At 42.9% G+C, this 20,856-nt stretch overlaps 1 protein-coding gene across 1 annotated transcript; it reads right to left on the bottom strand.

Moving 5' to 3' along the window:
* Positions 1-6,148: 6,148 nt before the first annotated feature.
* Positions 6,149-6,895, bottom strand: LOC123083077 (mavicyanin-like). Its single transcript, XM_044505214.1, has one exon. It carries the CDS (start codon positions 6,825-6,827, stop codon positions 6,300-6,302), a length of 528 nt encoding a protein of 175 aa, XP_044361149.1. The 5' UTR covers positions 6,828-6,895; the 3' UTR covers positions 6,149-6,299.
* Between the last annotated feature and the right edge of the window lie 13,961 nt (positions 6,896-20,856).

Below are 20,856 nucleotides of genomic sequence, written 5' to 3'. Positions count from 1 at the left end.
CCATCAAATCCAACGAGGCAAGCATTATTGAGAAAGGGCATGGCAAGCATAGGAAAACAACAGTGCTTGATTTTTCTGAAGTTAATGGAACCTACTTCCTGCCCTATGAGTTCCGTTCCGTAGAAATTGACAAGCTTCAAGGACAAGAACAAGTGGCCGAACAAAGTTCGGCCGACAAAAATCTTCAAAGCAATGATGCACGGATTCAAGAAAAAGATGATGACAAGGTGTTGGGGAGCCATCAAAAGACGGAGCAAGATGTTCTTCAAATGGCACCACTATCATTCTCTCCCAACATATTTGAAGAGGTATGCATAGCGAGTAATTTACCTATTTTTAGATTTGGTCGCAACTTCATTATTGATGCATCTATAAGAAATATTCTCATAAGTAATTTTGAAAGACCAATGAGGAAGGGTAATTTACTTGTTAGCAGTAAAATTGTTATCGAACATATCGGTCAACCCATTGCACCATTTATAAAGACCGATAATGACTTATTGTTACAGCCAAAGCTTTTCCCGTTGCTTTCTCTAAAATTCATATCTAGTTGGGTAGCTTTGCTTATTTCTTACTTGGCTTACACTTGGTCTCAACTGAGACATGTATGTTCTAAATATCTTCGTTTCAGAAATTTAAAGCCAAGGTTAAATTCTATTGAGAAAACCGATGCTAATATAATATCATATCCAAATACATCGGAGATAGAGTGGAAAACACAATGCATAGCCGAATGGGGAGATTCCAAATCTGAACCATTCGTTTGCTTATCTCCAAAGCCGTTCAAACAGCAAGATAGGCTAAGAAACAAGAAGTATACTTTCAATTCAAGCATGTGTGATAAAATATTTGATTTGTTGCTGAAAAATAATTACATTACAATTCTTGATCACCATGTTAAGCCATCAATCCAAGGACGAATGTATTGTAAGTTGTATGATTCGTCCAAGCATAATTTTGAGGATTACAACTGTTGGGGAACATAGTAATTTCAAAATTTTCCTACGCACACGCAAGATCATGGTGATGCATAGCAACGAGAGGGGAGAGTGTTATCCACGTACCCTCGTAGACCGTAAGCGGAAGCGTTATGACAACACGGTTGATGTAGTCGTACGTCTTCATGATCCGACCGATCGAAGTACCGAACGTGCGTCACCTCCGTGTTCTGCACACGTTCAGCTCGATGACGTTACCCGGACTCCGATCCAGCAGGGTGTCGGGGATGAGTTCCGTCAGCACGACGGTGTGGTGACGATGATGATGTTCTACCGGCGCAGGGCTTCGCCTAAACTCCGCGACGATATGACCGAGGTGGAATATGGTGGAGGGGGGCACCGCACACGGCTAAGGAACGATCCGTAGATCAACTTGTGTGTCTATGGGGTGCCCCTGCCCCCGTATATAAAGGGGTGGAGGAGGGGGAGGGCCGGCCCTCTCTATGGCGCGCCCTAGCGGAGTCCTACTCCCACCGGGAGTAGGATTCCCCCTTTCCTAGTAGAACTAGGAACCCTTCCATGTAGTAGGAGTAGGAGAGAAGGAAAGGGAAGAGAGAAGGAGAAGGAAGGAAGGGGGCACCCCCCCTCCCTAGTCCAATTCGGACTAGTCCAAGGGGAGGGGTGCGGCCACCCTTTTGGCCCTTTCTCTCCTTTCCCGTATGGCCCATTGAGGCCCAATACGAATTCCCGTAACTCTTCGGTACTCCGAAAAATACCCGAATCACTCGGAACCTTTCCGAACTCCGAATATAGTCGTCCAATATATCGATCTTTACGTCTCGACCATTTCGAGACTCCTCGTCATGTCCCCGATCTCATCCGGGCCTCCGAACTCCTTCGGTACATCAAAACTCATAAACTCATAATATAACTGTCATCGAAACCTTAAGCGTGCGGACCCTACGGGTTCGAGAACTATATAGACATGACCTAGAACTATTCTCGGTCAATAACCAATAGCGAAACCTGGATGCTCATATTGGCTCCTACATATTCTAAGAAGATCTTTATCGGTCAAACCGCATAACAACATACGTTGTTCCCTTTGTCATCGGTATGTTACTTGCCCGAGATTCGATCGTCGGTATCCAATACCTAGTTCAATCTCGTTACCGGCAAGTCTCTTTACTCGTTATGTAATGCATCATTCCGTAAATAACTCATTAGCTACATTGCTTGCAAGGCTTATCGTGATGTGCATTACCGAGAGGGCCGAGAGATACCTTTTCGACAATCGGAGTGACAAAACCTAATCTCGAAATACGCCAACCCAACATGTATCTTTGGAGACACTTGTAGCACTCCTTTATAATCACCCAGTTACGTTGTGACGTTTGGTAGCACCCAAAGTGTTCCTCCGGTAAACGGGAGTTGCATAATCTCATAGTTACAGGAACATGTATAAGTCATGAAGAAAGCAATAGCAATATACTAAACGATCAAGTCCTAGGCTAACGGAATGGGTCATATCAATCACATCATTTTTCTAATGATGTGATCTCGTTAATCAAATGACAACTCATATCTATGGTTAGGAAACTTAACCATCTTTGATTAACGAGCTAGTCAAGTAGAGGCATACTAGTGACACTATGTTTGTCTATGTATTCACACATGTATTATGTTTCCGGTTAATACAATTCTAGCATGAATAATAAACATTTATCATGAAATAAGGAAATAAATAATAACTTTATTATTTCCTCTAGGGCATATTTCCTTCAGCAACATGTTTCGTCAAATAGTTAAATCGGCCTTTGAAAAAGGACGATTGAAGTTTGTTGAAACACCAAGAGATGACCAGTTTATTCCGATTGGTCCCAATGGCAAAAAGTTTTTACATCGGCTGCTTCAAGCCGATCCATTTAAAAAGAATGTAAAAGCTGCAGGTGATGGGATCAAGCTTTCAAGTAAAGAAGTTATTGAAGAGCATAACGAGCATAATCTTGAGGGCGGGAGTTCCATCGAAGCTACAATGGAGACGCCAAGGACTGGGGGGCAGCAAGCAAATCTAATGATCGATGAAAGCAAACCAAAAGAAAACAAAGGCTGGAATAAGCGCAAGTGTAAGAGATCAAAAATCACCTTTGCTAAACTATTGGATAAATATCAAAAGAAGAGTGAAGAGACGAATGCTTATCGGACAAATCATGCAAAGAAACCAAGATCACCCCCAAGGCGCAAATATGAGGATCGGTATTGGCAAACTGATAATTTTAATGCAACATATTCATATCCTTATTTTGGGCCGCCGATGCCAATACCGTGGATACCTCCCTATGCTCATATAGATACATATTCATCATGGGACAAGTATGATACAAGGGTACATTCTCCATCTTATTCTAGACCATCTCACCAATACTATGCAGCTCCAAGGAGATCAACATTTGAATAATCACGCGTCAAAGACCGTTTCAATCATAAGGAATCGGTCCAGAGCTCAAGAAAGAAGAAAGAGGTGGTAAAGCAAGTTTACCGCGTGAAAAGAGATGGTCGTAAGTGTGCTGCTTCAGATTTGATCTCAAATAACAAAGAGCCAATTAAAGTGTTGACATTGGCTACAAAAGGCAAAGAAGTGAAGCAATCAACTGATAAAAATCAGAGTGCCAAATCTGAAGAAAAGAAGTTGAGGGTGCACAAGGCCCAAAAAGAGTTGCCATTGGTTGAAACAAAATCACAGCCGAGATGCCCACTCGGTTTATCATATTGGCAAAAGAAAAAATTATAAAATCTTAGTGCACAAGAGCTGAAAAAGAAGAACATTACATGGGTTCCCAAGAAGATCAGTCAACACAAAAATGATGTGCATGCTTCTGTTGCAACAAGTACAATAAAAGTGAAGAAGGAAAATAATGAAAGCAACAAACAATTAAGCCGAAGGTGCGCATCACAACATCAAAATCTTCGGTTAGCACATCATCCATTTTCTTCAACCATGTCGTTGATGCCTTTGCCATGGAATTCATCCCTAGGTATGATCAATTACCCTCCATTGATTTTTTTTGATCCATGGATGCAACATAATTTTCTATATCATGAGAGAGTATTACCAAATTACCATACATTTGGTTAGTTACATTGTTGCTAATACAAAGGGGCCGAAATATTTTATTCCTATTTTATTTGTTTATTTCGGCTATACATACTTTGGTGGGTGAATTCTACATGGACCTCATGTTAATGGCTGATATTTATCTATTGCCCTAAGAATATGTCAAAGCATGGCCGGTGTAGTATCCTAACGTCATCATTAGTTCAATTGGAGACCAAAACAAGCCTTATGCCACTTAAAATATGTTTACACAATAGTCAAAGCCGAATATGAAATTTATTCGGTTTGGAGCTTTGCTATAGGTGCTATACAGATTGAGACTTTCAGTGATTCGTTATAAGTAGTGCAACAAATATCCAAGGGTTATCAATGTTTTGACGAGTCACTTATAGTTTATCTTAAGGTATGTCTAGATGCAAAATTACCTTGGGTTGCTATAAAATTGTTCATATTTCTAGACATGACAATTTGAAAGAGTTGGCACAGCAAGCATCAGGCTACTATATTAGTCATTGTGTGTTGCATTTCTATCAATAGCCGATGCTTAGTCTCGTCAGAATAGGTAAGGCCGAACCGAAGTCCACCGCTTCGGCCACTAATGAATTTTTCTTATACAGGCGAAAATAAGGATTGGAGAAAGTTTATTATTGATTATCAGCAAAATCCTAGCAAAAGGGTGAATAATATGGTTCCGAGGATGACCTTGAGATACATATCTATGGGACTTTATCATCGGATTGTTAAGGAAGTTGAGAAAGTTTCACCCAAGCTTGCGTCAAAATATTCACACAAGCAATGACCGATATAAACTTATCGTCCTAAGAATATGCCAAAATGGCCGATGCAGTGTTAACATCGTCCTTAGAGCAAGCTATGTGCAAGTTATTTTTCGGCACATAGGCTTTGCCGAAAAACAGGGGGGCATGTGTTGACACCAGATTTTGGCACAGTGAAGAACTTATTTAAAATGGCCTCAAATGAAGAAGTGTTCTACATGAAAAAGTTTCGTATTGTCGATACGAACATCTTTGAAGTTTGGACCATCACCATCTGATCTCATCTCGAAGGCCGAAGTTGTGTTTGAAATACTGAGATTTTGTATTCAGAATACTATTCGGCACATTACGCCCCCAAGACTGCCTCGTATGGAAAAATGATCTACATGGATTGTCTTCGTCTCGTCGAACGATCGATTTTGATATAAGAATCATTCCAATCCGAGTTCGTATGTAAAAGTTAGAGCCATCCGAACACAGCACTATCACGGACCAAAAGTGGCGCGCCCCACCAAACACCCAGTCTGATGGGTAGCGCGAATAACAGCCTGTGTTGCACGAGCGATTTGTCCCTCAAAATGAACTCTAATCAAAAAACGTTCAACATAAAAGTTGTTCGTCTCGTCGAAACGGTCAAGATTGCTTTTGGGCTTGTTTCCATCCGAGGTCGTTTACCACCTCAAAAGTTACCCGCAAGGTGCAGCCAGTTTAAACCGAACAATTTTGGAAAGTTCGGACAAAACCAATCCGAATTTGACTAGGGCTTTGGACGTGGATGCAATCCTTTTCCTTGCACGGGAAGTCCAGCCGCCTCTTATATACCTGAGGGGTGATGGCCGATTGAACAACACACAATCGATCAATCAATCTACCACTTTTTATCTTTTATCTTTTCTCCTTAACCCTAGTTCTTTTTCTTCCTCGTTCTTCGTTCGTTCTTATTCATTGCAGGGCGGCGAACCTCGAGGCCCTAGGGGCGATCAGGTCGACCTAGGGCAGCCCATAGTAGCCGCGCGCCCAGACGGGGTCCCTCCCGGGCGTGTGGGGTTTCGGGTCCCAAAAACGCCGGCTTGCTGTCTTGCGTATCGCGCTGGAAGTCGGCCTCCCGCGGTGTGAGTTGCGGAGCATCTCCCTCGGCGCCGCGGGTACACATCGACGTGTTCGTGTGACGCGTTCCAGCGTCAACACAAATAGTACTGTTCGTGCTGAGAGGGTGAGACAGTTACAGTCTACTAAATGTCTAACCCTGCCTCTGACCACTGCACATATCTTGACGTGAACAGATGATGGTGATAGTGGGTGCCGTGTAGCTTGGCCTAGAAAGGAACTTTGCGCTTGTAGATTACGCTTAAACATGATACATAGAAGTAACTATCGCATTCTCGCTCTAAAAATAATAATAGATGTATTCACCCGTGATACTAGCTGTAGTTAACAATATATAAGCTCATATGTGGGCACCACAGCTGATCAATATATGCGACCTGCCGCCAGTAGGGTGACGAGGCCAAATCCTGCCGCGGCCCTGACGGTGGTAGCGGCAGAGGAGGGCGGCGTCGGGGGAGAGTTGCTCGCGCCAGGACCTGCGGCTGGCGTGGGTGACGACGGCGAGGAGGAACCCGACGCGACGTTGATCACGATCTTCATGGTGAGGGGGGCGTCCGGGATGCAGTGGTCAGTGAAGCCACAGATGAAGTAGCGGGTGCCGGTGGCATTGAGGGCGACAACATCGTTGCCGGAGTTGAAGGTGTTGATAGCGTTGGCGGTGCTGCAGGAGTCGTAGCCGGCCTTGGTGACCTCGACCACGTTGTGCCCCGTGGGCGAGTACTTGAAGACGATCTCATCGCCCAGCTGGAACTTCTTGTCGGCCACCCACCTAGCGTAGTCGGTGTTGATGCCCCACACGCCGCTGGGCTCGCCGACCCTGTAGGTCGCTGCCGACGCGGTGCCCAGCAAGGCCGCCGCCACGGCAAGGAGAGCGATCTTCATGTCGGCCATTGGTTGCGCTTGGAGCTGGACGGAGGAATGCAAAGATGAGGAGATGGAAGGCTTTGCGGGGGATGGGGTTGCCGGACATGACCTATATATACACACGGGCACATGAGGTCCGTTGGCGCGCACGCGGTAGGCTCGTAGAGTGGCATTTGTATATTATAAAGATTTGGTGTTGACTGGTCATGTGTGTTTGAACGAGCCAATGCTCCTCACTCGTGCTTGGTCATACGCGATTACGCGGCCCGGGCTGGGGCTGGGTTGGTGCTAGCCGCTAGTGGGTCGACGACTCGACGCAGATTCTCTACCTTGGCTGGGTCCGTCCTTCACCTGCAGTTGTTGATGCCTCGTGAGGTGCTGTGTTCGTGGTTTCGCGTGGAAGCGGCATTTCCACTCTGCTGTTTGGGCAACTCTAACACGCCGACGTAAAATCTCCGCACGTGTCTGTTTGAATTAAAATGAACAGAAATCACGATCCAACATGCCTACGCTAATAGACGAGTGTTTGTTTTTTGTCTACGCGTGACTCATTTCAGGCCTAAATTTAAGCTGGGTTTGTGTCGGCGCGTACACGGCGCAGACGTGAGCGACGCCTGCTTTTGTCCTTCCCCCGACCCGCCAGTTGGTGGCACATTGATCATTTCCTCCTCTCTCCTATCGGCAGCCAACACACCCGGCCACCCGCCCGAGCCGCTGCCGCCCAGTTCCGGTGGCCAGACCGCCTCCCACAACCACATACCTCCGAAGCACAAGAGAGTGCTAGAAAGGATGTGGAATGTGCTTTCGGTGTTCTTCAATCTCGATGGGACATCGTTCAGTGTCCTGCCAGAACTTGGAGCACTAAGAAGTTGTGGGCGGTGATGATTACTTGTGTGACCATGCACAACATGATCATAGAGGATGAGTGTGAAGATAAAATCCTTGATGATATCGATGAAGGAATAATTTATTCTAGGGTTTCAATTTCAGAGTGAAAATATTGTGCCTGAGCATGGAGGAGCGGCCACATTTGCATAGTTCATCGAATATTATCATCAAATGCATGATTGAAAAACTCACATTCAACTACAAGATAATTAGATTGAGCATCTGCGGACTCACCTTGGCAACCAATAGATGTATTGGCTATTTTTTTTTCATTTCAAATGTATTTGTGATACTTTAAATTTCATTTGGTTTGCAAACTATGAGATTTTATCGGTTTGTGAAACTATAATATTTGTATTTGGTTGAATTATGTGAGCTTTGGGCAATGTTTTTGATATGTAGCGCCGGCTCCGTCACGCGCCCGAGGCCGCCGCCGATCCACCTCGTCGCTGGCGTCGAACCCGTCACTGTAGGTCGCACCACTGCTACCACTGCACGCACGTCATTGCCCGTGTGCGAACTCGCCTAGCAACGCCTCCGGCCATGCCCCGTAGCTATTTTCCGGCGAGGCGGAGCCCTCTCCGCCGTATTTTTGGGCGCCGGGGGCTGAACGCCGGCCACCACAGCCGCCGCTGACCCGGCCTTTCATGTGGGCGACCCTGGGCCACTGCCCAATGGGGCCCGATACTAACCGCACTGACTTGTGGGCCCTGTTAATTAAACAGAATTAAATAAAATCTAATAACCTATTTCATCTTCTGTGTACACCCTTCTTTGTGCATTTAGCATTTTCCTATTTATTTTTGAAATATAAATAATTCTAGAAATTTGTTAAAACTTTGGAAATTAATATAAAATAATCTATAACTCGGATGAAAATAATTTATATATGGAATTTGATTAGAAAAATATGATAATTCTGAAGATGTCGTTCGTTTATCTGTCACGTGCCTGTAGCATGCTGAACATGGAGCCGTCCCCTCTTTTCATCTGTCCGAAAAATGCAAAACACCGGGAAGACCCCTCCGGATATTTTCCCCCTTCGCCGGTATCGTGTAGTACCGCGATAGGTCACCACTAGCACTGCCGAGAAGACCCCTCTGGATGTTTTCCCCCTTTGCCCGTATCATGTAGTACTGCGATATGTCACCACTAGCACTGTCGGGAAGACCCCTCTGGATGTTTTCCCCCTTTGCCGGTATTGTGTAGTACTGCGATATATCACCACTGACAATGCAGAGAAGACCCCTCCGAATGTTTTCCACCTTCGCCGGTATCGTGTAGTACTGTGATCGTTCACCACTAGCACGGTCGGAAAGACCCCTCCAGATGTTTCCCCCCTTCGCCGGTATTGTTGCATTACATTGATTGTGTTCCCTCTTGTTTGCCGGTGCATGGAGTGGAGCATTTTCATGTCATCTTGTTGTTATAATTTAGTTCTTGCCATGATATGCCATGATGTGACTGCTATAAACTTGTTTTCATGCCAAAATATGATGTTGATGCTAAGTCTGAAACTGCCTGAATTAAAACTTGCCATGTTTATCGGATGTTAGTTGCATAAGCTCAAACCACATCATATCTCCATGTCATTCTAATTGTTTTATCTTTCTTCTCGATTAGTTAAGCTATGGACGGTAGCGACAGAGACCATGATGAGGATATCATCTTTGACATCATACGCTCCTCCCAAAAACAAGAGAATGAACCAGATGATGGCTCACAATTTCTGAACGCATCCGGTGAAAGACTTGAGGAAGAACCAAGATATGAAGAGCAAACAAACAATGATGGCGAAGAAAATCTTCTCCAATTAATAAAGTCCAGCGCTGGTGATCATTAGATGTATTAATTGGAGAAGATTTGCTCCAATTAACGAATATTTTTTCTTTTAGCCCTCCAGTTCGAGCAAATCTCTACAAGGGTACAAGGTCGGGCCAAAAAGTTGGGCAATGGCGTAAAGTACAACATCGATGGAGTCACAGGAGATGACGAACCAATTGCTCCTGTAGAGAATACCCGCAAATTTATAAATCAGTGAGGAGTTATTGCTAGGGACAACATCCCGATCACCGTTCGAGAATGGAATAAGCCAAAGGAAGATCGAGGAGTTAGTTATGTCGAGGAAAGATCGAAAATTTTGCTTTGGGATACGCTCATGTCACATTTTACTCAGGAGGGTTTCACAGATGGCCAAAGGTTGAAAGTGAAGAAGTGGACTATTAAGAAGATGGCCATACAATTCCATACATGGAAGAAAAGATTATACGACGACTATGTCAATGTAGAAAGGAAGACTCCAGAATTCACTAGAGCACTAGAGAAGGTAAAAGATAACTGGGACGAATTTGTGAAGTACAAGGAATCGAATGAAGCTAAGGAAAGGTCTAGAAAAAACAAGATAAATGCTGCCAAAATAGAGTATCACCATGTTCTGGGGACAGGTGGCTACAAGAGAGGCCTGCCTAAGTGGGAAGCAGAGGAGGCCAAGATGATTGCTGCAGGGGTCACTCCAAAAACAACGGGTTGGCCCGAGAGGTCCAGGAGTTGGTTTTACGCGCATGGGGGAAAGTTGGACCTAAAGACATGGGAGATTATTGAAAAGGCAAATCTTAAAACAGCCTCAGACGCTTTACTTAAAGCAATAGCCGATGCTCAGAAGGGGTTGTTCCATCCTGACAGGAGAGAACGACAAGCTTACACACACCCTCAGGAATCCTGAACATGGAGGACGAACACGAGGCAAATGCATTATTCTGTGGGTTCAGGGGGTTTCGGAGTGGAACGACTCTTATAGAAGCTGTCAAAGAAAAGAGAGGCGGGATGAAGACCAGCTTCAAAAGGTAGAATCAAAGAACGCGGAGTTGCAATGCATTGTAATGCGGCAGCGGAAGCTTTTTGACACAATTAGCCACCAAAGGGCGCCTCCGTGGCAGGAGCAAGCAGATCCAACATTGGATGGTACCATCCCATCTATGCGGAAAGCAGCATGGGTTCCACAGGGGTCGGGGCGGATGATACACCGCTGGCTCGCTACCCCATGGATGATGTCAAAGAGAAGACAAGTTGTGAACCACACATGAAAATGAAGAACATATCCATGAAGGTGGCAGACGGCTTTGCTTTACCGAATGCATCTGAAGCAACCATCCATGGCAATCCGATTCCAGTTGATTAGGCTCGTTGATACGTCTCCAACGTATCTATAATTTTTGATTGCTCCATGCTACTTTATCTACAGTTTTGGACTATATTGGGCTTTATTTTCCACTTTTATAATATTTTTGGGACTAACCTATTAACCGGATGCCCAATCCAGAATTGCTGTTTTTTGCCTATTTCAGTGTTTCGAAGAAACAGAATATCAAATGGAGTCCAAACGGAATGAAACCTTCGGGAACGTGATTTTCTCACCGAACATGATCCAGGAGACTTGGACCCTACTCCAAGAAGTGCTAGAGGCGGTCACGAGGGTGGAGGGCGCGCCCCCTGGGCGCGCCACCCTACCTCGTGGGCCCCCTGACGCTCCACCGACGTACTCCTTCCTCCTATATATACCTACGTACCCCCAAACGATCAGAACAGGAGCCAAAAACCTAATTCCACCACCGCAACCTTCTGTATCCACAAGATCCCATCTTGGGGCCTGTTCCAGAGCTCCGCCGGAGGGGGCATCCACCATGGAGGGCTTCTACATCAACACCATAGCCCCTCCGATGAAGTGTGAGTAGTTTACTTCAGACCTTCGGGTCCATAGCTAGTAGCTATATGGCTTATTCTATCTTTTTGGATCTCAATACAATGTTATCCCCCTCTCTCGTGGAGATCTATTCGATGTAATCTTCTTTTTGCGGTGTGTTTGTTGAGACCGATGAATTGTGGGTTTATGATCCAATATTATCTATGGAAAATATTTGAATCTTCTCTGAATTCTTTTATGTATGATTGAGTTATCTTTGCAAGTCTCTTCGAATTATCCTTTTTGGTTTGGCCAACTAGATTGGTAGTTCTTGCAATGGAAGAAGTGCTTAGCTTTGGGTTCAATCTTGCGGTGTTCTTACCCAGCGACAGAAAGGGTTGCAAGACACGTATTGTATTGTTGCCATCGAGGATAACAAGATGGTTTTTTTATCATATTGCATGAATTTATCCCTCTACATCATGTCATCTTGCTTAAGGCGTTACTCTGTTTTTAACTTAATACTCTAGATGCATGCTGGATAGCGGTCGATGAGTGGAGTAATAGTAGTAGATGCAGAATCGTTTTGATCTACTTGTCTTGGACGTGATGCCTATATACATGATCATTGCCTAGATATACTCATAACTATGCTCAATTCTGTCAATTGCTCAACAGTAATTTGTTCACCCACCGTAGAATATCTATGCTCTTGAGAGAAGCCACTAGTGAAACCTATGGCCCCCGGGTCTATTCTCATCATATCAATCTCTATCGCTTTATTTACTTGCTTTGTTTTACTTTGCCTTTTACTTTTTACTTTGCATCTATCTATCAAAAATATCAAAAATATTATTTATCATCTCTATCAGATCTCACCCTCGTACGTGAACGTGAAGGGATTGACAACCCCTAATCGCGTTGGTTGCGAGTAGCTATCGTTTTGTGTAGGTACGGGGGACTTGTGCGTGGTCTCCTACTGGATTGATACCTTGGTTCTCAAAAACTGAGGGAAATACTTACACTACTTTGCTGCATCATGCTCTCCTCTTCGGGGAAATCCAACGCAGTGCTCAAGAGGTAGCAAGAAGAATTTCTGGCGCCGTTGCCGGGGAGGCTCACGGAAGCAAGTCAACAATACCAAGTACCCATCACAATCCCTATCTCTCGCATTACATTATTTGCCATTTGCCTCTCGTTTTCCTCTCCCCCACTTCACCGTTGCCGTTTTATTCGCCCTCTCTTTCCCAATCTCCTCCTCTCTTTCCCGTTTGCCCTTTTCCCGTTGCCTTTCTGTTTGCTTGTGTGTTGGATTACTTGTTGCCATGGCGCAAGATAATACCAAATTGTGTGATTTCTCGAATACCAATAATATTGATTTCCTTAGTACTCCGATTGCTCCTCTTAATAATGATGAGTCTTGTGAAATCAATACCGCTTTGCTGAATCTTGTTATGAAAGATCAATTCGCCAGCCTTCCTAGTGAAGATGCCGCTACTCATCTAAATAATTTTGTTGATTTGTCTGATATGCAAAAGAAGAAAGATACGGATAACAATATTGTCAAATTGAAGTTATTTCCGTTTTCACTTAGAGATCGTGCTAAAGTTTGGTTTTCATCTTTGCCTAAAAATAGTATTGATTCTTGGAACAAGTGCAAAGATGCTTTTATCTCTAAGTATTTTCCTCCCGCTAAGATTATCACTCTTAGGAACAATATTATGAATTTTAAAAAACTTGATCATGAGCATGTTGCCCAATCTTGGTAAAGAATGAAATTAATGCTTCGCAATTCCCCTACTCATGGTTTGAATTTATGGATGATCATACAAAATTTTTATGCCGGATTGAATTTTGCTTCTAGAAATCTTTTAGATTCGGCCACGGGAGGCACGTTTATGGAAATTACGTTAGGGGATGCTACAAAATTGCTTGATAATATTATTGCTAATTATTCTCAATGGCACACCGAAAGATCTTCTAGTAAAAAGTGCATGCTATAGAAGAAATCAATGTTTTGAGTGAAAAGATGGATGAACTTATGAAGATGTTTGCTCCTAAAAATACTCCTCTTGATCCCAATGATATGCCTTTGTCTACTTTGCTTGAGAATAATAATGAATCTATGGATGTGAATTTCATTGGTAGGAATAGTTTTGGAAACAATGCTTATAGAGGGAATTTTAATCCTAGGCCTTATCCTACTAATCCTTCTAATAATTATGGAAATTCCTACAACAACTCTTATGGAAATTTTAATAAGATACCCTCTGAATTTGAGAGTAGTGTTAAAGAGTTTATGAATTCACAAAAGAATTTTAATGCTTTGCTTGAAGAGAAATTGCTTAAAGTTGATGATTGGCTAGGAACGTTGATAGAATTTCTCTTGAAATTGATTCTTTAAAGCTTAGATCTATTCCTCCTAAGCATGATATCAATGAGTCTCTCAAAGACATGAGAATTTCCATTGATGAGTGCAAAGAAAGAACCGCTAGGATGCGTGCTTACAAAGATGCCTTTATTAAAGTGTGTTCTTCCAATTCCTATGAAAATTAAGATGAAGATCTAAAAGTTATTGATGTGTCCCCCATTAAATATTTGTTTTGTAATATGAATCTTGATGAAATTGAATATGATCTTCCTTTACCTAGAAGGCGTTCTAAGAATTCGGGGTTTCTAGATCTTGATGATGAAATTGATGAAAGTGGGATTGAAAGAAATAAAAATCTAGATGTTGCTAAACCCACTATTTTGGATCTCAAGGAATTTAATTATGAAAATTGCTCTTTGATTGGTTGTATTTCCTTGTTTCAATCCGTGCTAGATTCTCCTCATGCTTATAGTCAAAATAAGGCCTTCACCGAACACATTGTTGATGCCTTGATGCAATCTTATGAAAAAAACTTGAGTTGAAAGTTTCTATCCCTAGAAAACTCTATGATGAGTGGGAACCTACTATTAGGATTAAAATTAAAGATTATGAGTTTCATGCTTTGTGTGATTTGGGTGCTAGTGTCTCTACTATTCCCAAAACTTTATGTGATTTGCTAGATTTCCGTGATTTTGATGATTGCTCTCTAAACTTGCATCTTGCGGATTCCACTATAAAAAAGCCTATGGAAAGAATTAATGATGTTCTTATTGTTGCAAATAGGAATTATGTGCCCGTAGATTTTATCGTTCTTGATATAGATTTCAATCCTCCATGTCCTATTATTCTTGGTAGACCTTTCCTTAGAACGATTGGTGCAATTATTGATATGAAGGAAGGGAAAATTCGATTCCAATTTCCCTTAAAGAAGGGCATGGAACAATTCCCTAGGAAGAAAATAAAATTACCATATGAATCTATCATGAGAGCCACTTATGGATTTCCTACCAAAGATGGCAATACCTAGATCTATCCTTGCTTTTATGCCTAGCTAGGGGCGTTAAACGATAGCGCTTGTTGGGAGGAAACCCAATATTATTTTGTGTTTTTTGTTTTTGCTCTGTTTAGGAATAAATAATCCATATACCTTCTATTTGGATGTGGTTTTATGTTTTAATTAGTGTTTGTGCCAAGTAGAACCTATAGGATAACCTGCGATGATAGTTGATTTGATTCTGCTGAAAAACAGAAACTTTGCACGCACAAATATAATTTTGTTAAATCACAGGAACGTGATTTTGCGTTGAATCTTTTTGCTTCTGATCAATAAACAAATTTTCCAGGACTTCCTATTTTGGTATAATTTTTAGAGTTCCAGAAGTTTGCGTTAGTTACAGATTCCTACAGACTGTTCTGTTTTTGACAGATTCTGTTTTACGTGTGTTGTTTGCTTATTTTGATGAATCTATGGCTAGTAAATTAGTTTATAATCCATAGAGAAGTTTGAATACAGTAGGTTTAACACCAATATAAATAAAGAATGAGTTCATTACAGTACCTTGAAGTAGTCTTTTGTTTTCTTTCTCTAACGGAGCTCACGAGATTTCTATTGAGTTTTGTGTTGTGAAGTTTTCAAGTTTTGGGTGAATTATTTTGATGGATTATGGAACAAGGAGTGGCAAGAGCCTAAGATTGGGGATGCCCATGGCACCCCCAAGATAATCCAAGGACACCGAAAAGTCAAAGCTTGGGGATGCCCCGGAAGGCATCCTCTCTTTCGTCCACTTCCATCGGTAATTTACTTGGAGCTATATTTTTATTCACCACATGATATGTGTTTTGCTTGGAGCGTCTTGTATTATTTGTGTCTTTGCTTGTTAGTCTACCACAATCATCCTTTCTGTACACACCTTTTGAGAGAGCCATACATGAATTGGAATTTGTTAGAATACTCTTTGTGCTTCACTTATATCTTTTGAGCTTGGTAGTTTTGCTCATAGTGCTTCACTTATATCTTTTGAGCGTGATAATTTTTGCTCTAGTGCTTCACTTAGATCTTTTAGAGCACGGTGGTGGATTTGTTTTAAAGAAACTATTGATCTCTCATGCTTCACTTAGATTATTTTGAGAGTCGTTAATAGCATGGTAATTTGCTTAATGTTAATATACTTGGTGTTCAAGATATGTGAAACTTTCTTTTGAGTGCGTTGAATACTAAGATAAGTTTGATGCTTGATAATTCTTTTGAGATATGGAGGTGATAATATCAAAGTCGTGCTAGTTGGGTAATTATGAATTCAAAGAATGCTTGTGTTGAAGTTGCAAGTCCCGTAGCATGCACGTATGGTTAAAGTTGTGTGACAAATTTGAAACATGAAGTGTACCTGGCTTGTGCACCCTTATGAGTGGCGGTCGGGGACGAGCGATGGTCTTTTCCTACCAATCTATCCCCCTAGGAGCATGCACGTAGTACTTGAATTTTTGATGACTTCTAAATTTTTGCAATAAGTATATGAGTTCTTTTGACTAATGTTGAGTCCATGGATTATACGCACTCTCACCTTTCCACCTTTGCTAGCCTTTTCGGTACCGTGCATTGCCCTTTCTCACCTTGAGAGTTGGCGCAAAATTCGCTGGTGCATCCAAACCTCGTGATACGATACACTCTATCACACATAAACCTCCTTTTATCTTCCTCAAAACAGCCACCATACCTACCTATCATGGCATTTCTATAGCCATTCTGAGATATATTGCCATGCAACTTCCATCACCATCATATTCATGATATACATTACTTTTGTCATATTGCCATTGCATGATCATGTAGTTGACATCGTATTTGTGGCAAAGCCACCATGCATTATTTTCATACATGTCACTCTTGATTCATTGCACCATCCCGGTACACCGCCGGAGGCATTCATATAGAGTCATATCTTGTTCTAAGTTTCGAGTTGTAATCCTTATGTTGTAATCAATAGAAGTGTGATGATCATCATTATTAGAGCATTGCCCAAACAAAAAAAAGAGAAAGGCCAAAAGAAAAAAAGAAAGGCCCAAAAAATAAAACAAATAAAAAAAATAAAAAGGGCAATGCTACTATCTCCTTTTCCACACTTGTGCTTCAAAGTAGCACCTTGTTCCTCCTGTAGTGAGTCTCATATATTGTGCTTCAAAGTAGCACCTTGTTCTCCATGTAGTGAGTCTCATAAGTTTTCTTTTTATACTAGTGGGAATTTTTCATTATAGAACTTGGCTTGTATATTCCTACGATTCCTACGATGGGCTTTCTCAAATGCCCTAGGTCTTCGTGAGCAAGCGAGTTGGATGCACACCCACTAGTTTTCTTTTGTTGAGCATTCATAGCTCTAGTGCATCCATTGCATGGCAATCCCTACTCCTCATGTTCACATCAATTGATGGGCATCTCCATAGCCCGTTGATTAGCCTCGTCAATGTGAGACTTTCTCCTTTTTGACTTCTCCACACAATCCCCATCATCATATTCTATTCCACCCATAGTTCTATATCCATGGCTCACGCTCATGTATTGCGTGAAGGTTGAAAAAGTTTGAGATTATTTAAAGTATGAAACAATTGCTTGGCTTGTCATCGGGGGTATAGAAGTTGGGAACATATTTGTGTGACGAAAATGAAGCATAGCCTAACTATATGATTTTGTAGGGATGAACTTTCTTTTGCCATGTTCTTTTGAGAAGACATGATTGCTTTGATTAGTATGCTTGAAGTATTATTATTTTTGTGTCAATATCAACTTTTGTCTTGAATCTTTCGGATCTGAATATTCATATCACAATTAAGAAGATTTACATTGAAATTATGCCAAAGTATCACTCCGTATCAAAAATTCTTTTTTATCATTTACCTACTCGAGGACGAGCATGAATTAAGCTTGGGGATGCCTGATACGTCTCCAACGTATCTATAATTTTTGATTGCTCCATGCTACTTTATCTACTGTTTTGGACTATATTGGGCTTTATTTTTCACTTTTATATTATTTTTGGGACTAACCTATTAACCGGAGGCCCATCCCAGAATTGTTGTTTTTTGCCTATTTTAGTGTTTCGAATAAACAGAATATCAAACGGAGTCCAAACGGAATGAAACCTTCGGGAACGTGATTTTCTCACCGAACGTGATCCAGGAGACTTGGACCCTACTGCAAGAAGTGCCAGAGGTGGTCACGAGGGTGGAGGGCGCGCCCCCTACCTCGTGGCTCCCCTGACGCTCCACCGACGTACTCCTTCCTCCTATATATACCTACGTACCCCCAAACGATCAGAACAGGAGCCAAAAACCTAATTCCACCATCGCAACCTTCTGTATCCACGAGATCCCATCTTGGGGCCTGTTCTGGAGCTCCGCCGGAGGGTGCATCCACCATGGAGGGCTTCTACATCAACACCATAGCCACTCCGATGAAGTGTGAGTAGTTTACTTCAGACCTTCGGGTCCATAGCTATTAGCTAGATGGCTTCTTCTCTCTTTTTGGATCTCAATACAATGTTCTCCCCCTCTCTCGTGGAGATCTGTTCGATGTAATCTTCTTTTTTCAGTGTGTTTGTTAAGACAGATGAATTGTGGGTTTATGATCCAGTATTATCTATGGAAAATATTTGAATCTTCTCTGAATTCTATTATGTATGATTGAGTTATCTTTGCAAGTCTCTTCGAATTATCCTTTTTGGTTTGGCCAACTAGATTGGTAGTTCTTGCAATGGGAGAAGTGCTTAGCTTTGGGTTCAATCTTGCGGTGTTCTTACCCAGTGACAGAAAGGGTTGCAAGACACGTATTGTATTGTTGCCATCGAGGATAACAAGATGGTTTTTTTTATCATATTGCATGAATTTATCCCTCTACATCATGTCGTCTTGCTTAAGGCGTTACTCTGTTTTTAACTTAATACTCTAGATGCATGCTGGATAGCGGTCAATGAGTGGAGTAATAGTAGTAGATGCAGAATCGTTTCAATCTATTTGTCTTGGACGTGATGCCTATATACATGATCATTGCCTAGATATACTCATAACTATGCTCAATTCTGTCAATTGCTCAACAGTAATTTGTTCACCCACCGTAGAATATCTATGCTCTTGATAGAAGCCACTAGTGAAACCTATGGCCCCTGGGTCTATTCTCATCATATCAATCTCTATCGCTTTATTTACTTGCTTTGTTTTTACTTTGCCTTTTACTTTTTACTTTGCATCTATCTATCAAAAATACCAAAAATATTATTTATCATCTCTATCAGATCTCACCCTCGTAAGTGACCTTGAAGGGATTGACAACCCCTAATCGCATTGGTTGCGAGTAGCTATCGTTTTTGTGTAGGTACGAGGGACTTGTGTGTGGTCTCCTACTGGATTGATACCTTGGTTCTCAAAAACTGAGGGAAATACTTACGCTACTTTGCTGCATCATCCTCTCCTCTTCAGGGAAATGCAACGCAGTGCTCAAGAGGTAGCACTCGTGTCGGGGTGGATGAAGTTCTGTCGGGATATGACTCACTAGAGCTTGACATTCCTGGAGGTGAAGGGGAGCAGACAGTGGGAGAAGCCATATGTTGTGTCATTGTATGTAGGAAGGAATGCATCGTGTTTCCAAACTCGATGCCAAGGCCACCGACTCCTAGCAGTACACTGTTGGAAATATGCCCTAGAGGCAAAAATAAAATGGATATTATTATATTTCCTTGTTCTTGATAATTGTCTATTGTTCATGCTATAATTGTGTATCTGGAAATCGTAATACATGTGTGAATACATAGACCACAACATGTCCCTAGTGAGCCTCTAGTTGACTAGCTCGTTGATCAATAGATGGTTACGGTTTCCTGACCATGGACATTGGATGTCATTGATAACGGGATCACATCATTAGGAGAATGATGTGATGGACAAGACCCAATCCTAAGGACATCACAAGATCGTGTAGTTCGTCTGCTAGAGCTTTTCTAATGTCAAGTATCATTTCCTTGGACCATGAGATTGTGCAACTCCCGGATACCGTAGGAGTGCTTTGGGTGTACCAAACATCACAACGTAACTGGGTGGCTATAAAGGTGCACTACAGGTATTTCCGAAAGTGTCTGTTGGGTTGGCACGAATCGAGACTGGGATTTGTCACTCCGCATGACGGAGAGGTATCTCTGGGCCCACTCGGTAATGCATCATCATAATGAGCTCAATGTGACTAAGTAGTTGGTCACAGGATCATGCATTACGGAATGAGTAAAGTGACTTGCCGGTAACGAGATTGAACGAGGTATTGGGATACCGACGATCGAATCTCGGGCAAGTAACGAACCGATTGACAAAGGGAATTGTATACGGGATTGCTTGAATCCTCGACATCGTGGTTCATCCGATGAGATCATCGTGGAACATGTGGGAGTTAACATGGGTATCCAGATCCCGCTGTTGGTTATTGGCCGGAGAGCTTTCTCGGTCATGTCTGCATGATTCCCGAACCCGTAGGGTCTACACACTTAAGGTTCGATGACGCTAGGGTTATAAGGAAGATTTGTATGTGATTACCGAATGTTGTTCGGAGTTCCGGATGAGATCCCGGATGTCACGAGGAGCTCCGAAATGGTCCGGAGGTGAAGATTTGTATATGGGAAGTCAATATACGGTCACCAGAAATATTCGGGGGTATACCGGTATTGTACCGGGACCACCGGAGGGGTTCCGGGGGTCCACCGGGTGGGTCCACCTGCCCCAGAGGGCCATATGGGCTGTAGGTGGAAGGGAACCAGCCCCAAGTGGGCGGGGCGCCACCCCCTAGGGCCCATGCGCCTAGGGTTGGGGGGGGACCCTAAAGGGGGCGCCCCCTTGGCTTGGGGGGCAAGCCCCCTCCCCCTTGGCCGCCGCCCCCCCTCTAGATCCCATCTAGAGGGGCCGGCCCCCTTTCCCCTTCTCCCTATAAATAGAGGGGTGGAGGGAGGGGTGCAGCACCACATCCAAGGCGCAGCCCCTCCCCTCCCCAACACCTCTCCTCCTCCGCAAGAGCTTGGCGAAGCCCTGCCGGAGAACAGCCACTCCATCACCACCATGCCGTCATGCTGCTGCTGGAGCCCTCTTCCTCA

Source organism: Triticum aestivum, chromosome 4A, assembly GCF_018294505.1.
Source record: "Triticum aestivum cultivar Chinese Spring chromosome 4A, IWGSC CS RefSeq v2.1, whole genome shotgun sequence".
NCBI lineage: Eukaryota > Viridiplantae > Streptophyta > Magnoliopsida > Poales > Poaceae > Triticum > Triticum aestivum.
Note: the sequence above shows the minus strand (reverse complement) of the source record. Positions and strands in the feature narration are given on the sequence as shown.

Coding starts and splice junctions, on each gene's coding strand:
- LOC123083077 (XM_044505214.1), bottom strand. CDS start 6,827: ATGGCCGACATGAAGATCGCTCTCCTTGCCGTGGCGGCGGCCTTGCTG.